Source organism: Acipenser ruthenus, chromosome 38 (genome assembly GCF_902713425.1).
Source record: "Acipenser ruthenus chromosome 38, fAciRut3.2 maternal haplotype, whole genome shotgun sequence".
Taxonomy (NCBI): domain Eukaryota; kingdom Metazoa; phylum Chordata; class Actinopteri; order Acipenseriformes; family Acipenseridae; genus Acipenser; species Acipenser ruthenus.
Window position 1 is genome coordinate 2041029 of NC_081226.1, and position 6213 is coordinate 2047241.

The 6213-nt window shown below is 40.9% G+C and overlaps 1 protein-coding gene across 1 annotated transcript in view; it reads right to left on the minus strand.

The window, feature by feature from the left end:
* LOC117964850 (scavenger receptor cysteine-rich type 1 protein M130-like) overlaps positions 1-4138 on the minus strand; it is a 32197-nt gene extending 28059 nt beyond the window's left edge. The window contains exons 1-5 of the mRNA XM_059008834.1: positions 3824-4138; positions 2379-2693; positions 1690-1776; positions 1165-1479; positions 36-338 (exon numbers count right to left, since the gene is read on the minus strand). Of these exons, the coding sequence (XP_058864817.1) occupies positions 36-338; positions 1165-1479; positions 1690-1776; positions 2379-2693; positions 3824-3926 (1123 nt within the window). The 5' untranslated portion in view covers positions 3927-4138. The remainder of the gene's footprint in view (positions 1-35; positions 339-1164; positions 1480-1689; positions 1777-2378; positions 2694-3823) is intronic.
* Positions 4139-6213: the final 2075 nt, after the last annotated feature.

A 6213-nucleotide genomic window follows, 5' to 3' on the forward strand; every position in this document is an offset into this window, starting at 1 on the left:
TCAGCAGCAGAAGAAAAACAGAGAGAAATCTTTACCTTTGCAGTCAATCTGAGCCACCTCATTGTCCCAGCAGTTGTTTTGACCCCAGGGTGAAGATGAACACTTCCACAGTGTAGAGTCATGCCCTCTGCATTTAACATTATCAAGCCACTTGCGCGCAGTGCTGGATGCTGGAAGTGGCATTGATATTTCAGAACTCTCTCCACAGTCGACCTCACGGCATATCATCTTAACTGTGTTTTTATTCATGCCGTTATAGCAGACGCTGCCCCAGGTGCCATTGTAGAAAACCTCTACCAGTCCAGAACAGCCCCGAGACAGTCTCAGCTTCTTGAACTCTGTGTCACAAACAATAGAAATATGTTAGCAAGATGCATGTAGACATTCCAGATTACAAAACTTCTGCTTCATTAAAAGATTTTCAGTAAAAGTGAAATCATGAAATGGATTAACTACCCCCTGCCCGGTGGAGGCGAGCATACATACTCCTTGGTACATTTCTTAATTATTGGAAATGTAGAAACAAATTGCAATCAAAATAAGCACAAATGCAATCACAATGAATAAATACAAACAGCTCAAGTAAAACATTTTAAAACCATTGTTGTGCGTTTATGTTTTCATTTATATTGCTTCCTTCATAACTTTCATATCTCACTAACACCTTACAAAATCCTACTGTTAAAATGAAAGGTAAAGTCTTATCCAACTGGCCTTTTCCCTTTCTTTTAAAACCAATTACCCGTCTTCATCTATTTTACATTTATCTGGAGAAGCGCTTACTCAATTGTGAAGCAACTTGAGGGTATCTAGGAGAGTCACTTTGTGTGTCAAACTTACATTATTACATGTGAATACAGTGAATGTAAATGTTTTTTTTTTTTAATGAGCATAGCCTGTAGTTTCATTTCCTGTGCGTGTATGAAGACACAAAATGAGTTTTGTTTGTGTGATTACTTTGCTGCAGCTTTCTATTGGTACAGTTATTGAATTGAAGTGTAAGGGTGTGATTCACAGAGTCATGTGTAACATAGAAAGAGTCACAGTAGTAAGATGGCTCACTAGTGACTGATACATCAGCATACTAAATGAGAATTTTGCATTTATTTTTGCAGGGGCTGGTGGCGGGCTGGTTACGTATAGTGAGTTATCGCAGTCCTGTACCTGAACACACGACTCCCGCGTCCTCCTTGTGTCTGCAGTTGTGTTGCCCCCACCCTCCTGAGGCACACCCCCACAGAGTCGATTCGTTCCCCTGACAGTGCAGCTCGTCCAGCCAGATGGGTCCAGTCCCCTGGCCGAAGGACGCTGACACTGAGGCGCTGAGTGCCGTCCCACACTGGAGCTGCTTACACACCACCTCAGCATCTGCCAGGTCCCAGGAGTCATCGCAGACCGTCCCCCAGGAGCCGTTGTGATAAACCTCCACCCTCCCAGCGCAGGCACCTCCTCCCCCAACCAGCCTGAGGCCCGTGTGATCTAGGGGGAAAAAATCACAAGCAGACATCAATAATACAATCACTGCAGCTTAGGCACAGAATCAGTTAGTAATAATATAAATAATAACCCTATGATAATGCATGCCGATTTTCAGATAAGAATCCTTGTCACAGACTGTACCCATGGCAGTAATGTCAGTATAGTCACATTGAAATAACTTATTAACACAAGAGTTTGAATTGCACTAACCTGAGCAGAGCGTAGTCCCTTCATTACTGGTGTTGCATTTACTTGGTAGAGGCCTGACTCGACCTGCTTGTGCTGGTAGCAATGGACCTGAAGATAATAAGAGTGAGCAGGGGGGGAATGAAACACGTCAGAGCTGAAGGAACAGCACCATTATTTACTGCATCTACAGCTTCTACATCAGTCTACAGTTTGTTATCTTGTATGTTGAATCAGTTAAAACATAAACATGGTTTCAGAGTAATTCTGTTGTTTGGGCACTGTCTGTTCTTCCACCTGGAGCAAGCTCAAAGCTATTCAGAGATTTAGCTTTATAGAGAAATGAATAAACTCATAATGGTATTGGTGCTTTAGAACTCAGAACCAACATGGATAATTGAGAATTTAATTAAAAGTGTAAATAGCATTTCAAACTATATAAGCTTAAATGTGAGACAGTTTGCTTTATTTGTATGCATACATAATGTTTAAAATATCATAAACTGCACACATCTAATACACCCCAAATATGGGAACAGTTAATCAATACCAATGGGTATAAAAAAAATACTGTAACAGTAAATTGATTTCATTTACAATCCCACCAGATGGCAGTAGAAGATCTGAATAACTAGAATACCGAGATATGTTTAGCAGATAAGATGTTAAGTTACCTATTCAATCTTCCACCCATTAGAGTGGTTACTACTCACCTGAACAATTCACTCCTGCATCATTGCTATGAGTGCAGGCCCCTCGTCCCCATGCAGAGATGGAGCAATTTGATATGTGCGTCTCACTGCCATCACAGTCGAATATATCAGCCCGTACATCACCGCTGCCTTGACCAAACCAGGCCTGCCCCGGGACTGATACAGCGTACCCACAATTCAACTGCTTGCAGAGAACTGTGGCGTCCTGTAGATCCCAATAGCGATCGCAGACCGTCCCCCACTGACCATCGTACTGCAGCTCCACTCGACCAGAACAGGAGTCCGGGCCACCCACCAGCCTGTACTCAGTGTACCCTGCACACAGGGCAGCAGAGTGTGAGCAGGGCACAGCACAAGCAGAGAACCAGGACATGGGGTTTGCTTTACTCTAGCTATCACTCACAAAAGGGTTGCTATGTTCTTGTAATATTGGCCGCAAGGGCATGATTGGTGGGCATGCATTTCTTTAGCTTTCTAATAATTATGCACCAGTATTTATTTAATTACAGACTTCTGAAGAGTGACACACATCTAGAACAACTCAAACTAGGTATATGATCAACAACAGGCTTGCCAAAAATGAAGCAGCATTCAGCTAGCAGTATAAAACTGGTCAATTTCTTTTGGAAGCAATGGCTCCATTGTATCCAATGTATATAAAAATGCTTTATGGTATGCTAAGCTTCTTGAGATTGTATTGGACATATACAGTATGTTTATTACAGTTATTACAAATAGTATACCATGTAATTGAGGCAGGCATTTACCTCTCACAATACTACAAAACCTATTCCCGGACCTACATTGTCCAGGGGAAAAACATTTAAAATGCTATTCAGCACCCAGAGCTTCCCTGTATTTATTACTTTCCATATGTCCTGGTGTGAGCTTCCATTAGTTGTATAGGTCTCCTTTGTGCAGTTTTAAAAGAAGCACAGAAAAAATATATATTTTCAATTTAAAACAATAGCAGCAACACCAAGACAACTCCTCAGAGCAGCTCACAATTCACAAAACAGTTTCAAGAGAAATCTGACTGAGGCCAGCAGAGAGTTCCAAAGGTTAGGAGGATAATAGGAAAAGGCTCTTTCTCCCTTTGCTAAGGAACTGCAAGCACCCTGTGTCAGGAGAATGCAAAGTGTGGCTAGGGATGTAAAGAGAGAGCAGTTCAGACAGATAAGGCAGAGCAAGGCCATTCACACACTGATAACCAATGTAATGAGGCTGTACAGGGGTAATATAAACATGCTGTCTGGTTAAAAAAAGTTTTCAGTTTGCATGTCTTACTTTCTTTTACACTTGAGCCTCCTAAAGCAAAAACACAGAGCCCACGTTGTAAAGACTTTAATAAATAATTCTCGTTGCAACATTTATCTAAATGACTTGCTTGATGTCCACCCATAATGTTTATGGCCCCGGGTTAATAAATAAAGTTATAGACTCACCGAAACAGACAAGGCCCACGTCGTTCCTGTGTGTGCAGCGCTGCTTCTTTCTGGGTGAAGTCAAACACTTATAGATCTGGGGCTCCTTTCCCTGGCACTGCATCTCCTCGGACCAGACCGTACCCTGCCCCTCTCCAAAAGGGGCTTCTCTCAGCACCTCTTTAGGAATTCCACACTTCAGCTCCCGACAGACAACCTCTGCATCCTGCCAGTCAAAGTCAGCATCACAGACCGTTCCCCAGGTCTCTACATGCTGTACTTCAACTCTCCCAGAACAGAGATCGCTGCCACCACTTAACCGCACTCCTCGATGGTCTGAAATCACAAAACTGCAGACATTAGACTCTGGGGGCAAAGCAACAACAGTTAACAGTCAATAACAAACTTCACCTTGGAAATCATCTGAATATTATTATTCAGTTAGTTCTTTCACTGAACCTCATACAAACATGACATGGTAATTCAAATATATTAAATTAAAAGTAAATAATATGCCATTGATGTAGCAAGATAGCAAGATGACATATTTTGAATGAGAGAGTTCAAGAGAGCAATAAAGGATCCTGTCAGTAAGGCTGCCACCTAAACATCTTTATTTCCTTCATTATAAAACTCTGGGCACCTGACAAGTCTGATTCACTTATCTCTCTGGTACATTTTCATATTGTGTTACAATCACATACTGACAGAAAGGCTTTTAAATGATCCATTATTAAGCAACAAAATGAAGACCTGCCTATTCCTGTTTTGTTTGTAGTCATGCTTGTTCTATATATATACAGAGCAGTGAACAGTTTATGCTGCCACAGTGCAGTAGTCTATAGATGTGAAATGAGCAAAACTGTCATTAGTGACAAGTAGCAGTGTGGGGTTGGTAATTTAAAACGTCAGTTTCTGTCTTTATCTATTCAAACAACACACTTCCTGTCCTATCCAAAGGACATTGAGCTTAGTTGAAAGAGCAGCAATATAAGATTAGCTCATATTAACAATAGAGTGAATTCGTATTGTGGTTTCGACAAGATCAGCAAGCTGCCCTGCCATATCAGAAAAAGATGTGAGGGAGTTCTGATACTTTCTAATGAGGAAGCTGCTGAGTGAGGAGGTTAACAAAAGGTTTTGATCGCATGCAAAGGAAGCCTAATTATTGTTCTTTTTTCACTGATCAATGCAGCAATTAATGCAGCTAAACAGGATGTATTAGTCTGACCTTTGGAATGTAAAATCTTTGAACAGTGTTTTGGTGCCACCTAGCGGACACATTGCAGCACTAACCTCTGCCAAGATCCTGCAGGCAAGCTGTTATAACGGCCTATTACAAAAAGTAGTGAGGGTTATTTGTACATCTATTTAAAGAGGTTGAAACTCGGTAAATAAATAAATTGCCCTTGCCCTTATATGTTATCATTCATTGTCTAGTATCATATTCCAGTTCATAAGAAGAATGAAACAATGTGAGAATCCTACACTGTTTTCCTGAAACATGCATTTTATACTGGGTTCAGATACCATAGCGTTGTGTGGATCTGGAGACGACAAAAGGGTCACAATCCCTGTTTTCTGGTGAACAGGTAATACAATTAAATGTTTTATTTGTTTGTATATTTTATTGACTAATAAAACAGCCAACACACGTGTATAACAACATCCTTGTTTGTGGATCTAAGTATTGAAGGGGGTTTCTGAATATTTTCAAATAGATTTGTGTATGCAGATTTTGTAGATTTTTTTTTTTTCAGAAAGCTCAGTTTCAGTTTTGTGTTACAGGATATTCTTCAGGGACAGCTGAAAGACAATTTAAGTTTCTGGCCTCGGTACAGCAACACGGCAGTGAAAACGACAGCGTCCTGGATGAGAGGAAAATCCGCTTCCAGTCGGCTTTTAAAACACTCGCTGAGGAAACTAAGTGCCATTGATTGGTACTCAGTTGTAGAGGTGAGGGAAGGACACAATGTGAGAACGGGAATGAAGACTTGCCAGACTAGATTGTGTGTATGTTGATGTAATATAGATAACGTATTCGTTCGAATTTAAGACGCAGCCCAAATTTCCCACCCTCGATTTGAGGAAAAAATAAAACATCAAATGAATTTACAAAGACACAACCTCAGTTACGCACATGGAGGCAGTTTGCGAGCGTCTGCTATCACACACAATTACAGTGATGTGCTGCTTCTCATTTCCACTCGTGATTACTCACACCTGTTTTTCTCTCAATTTGTGAACTGTGGTATTGCTTGGCATGTCGAAATATACAAGGGTCTGGTCAGCATTTCCGATCTGTCCAAGCTGGTACTGTTTGTTAAAACTGAGCCTAATAACGAAACGCTGAAATTGTAAAAGTGTCTCTTCGAATTCCTCAGGAAGATAATCACTCTATTTTGAAAATG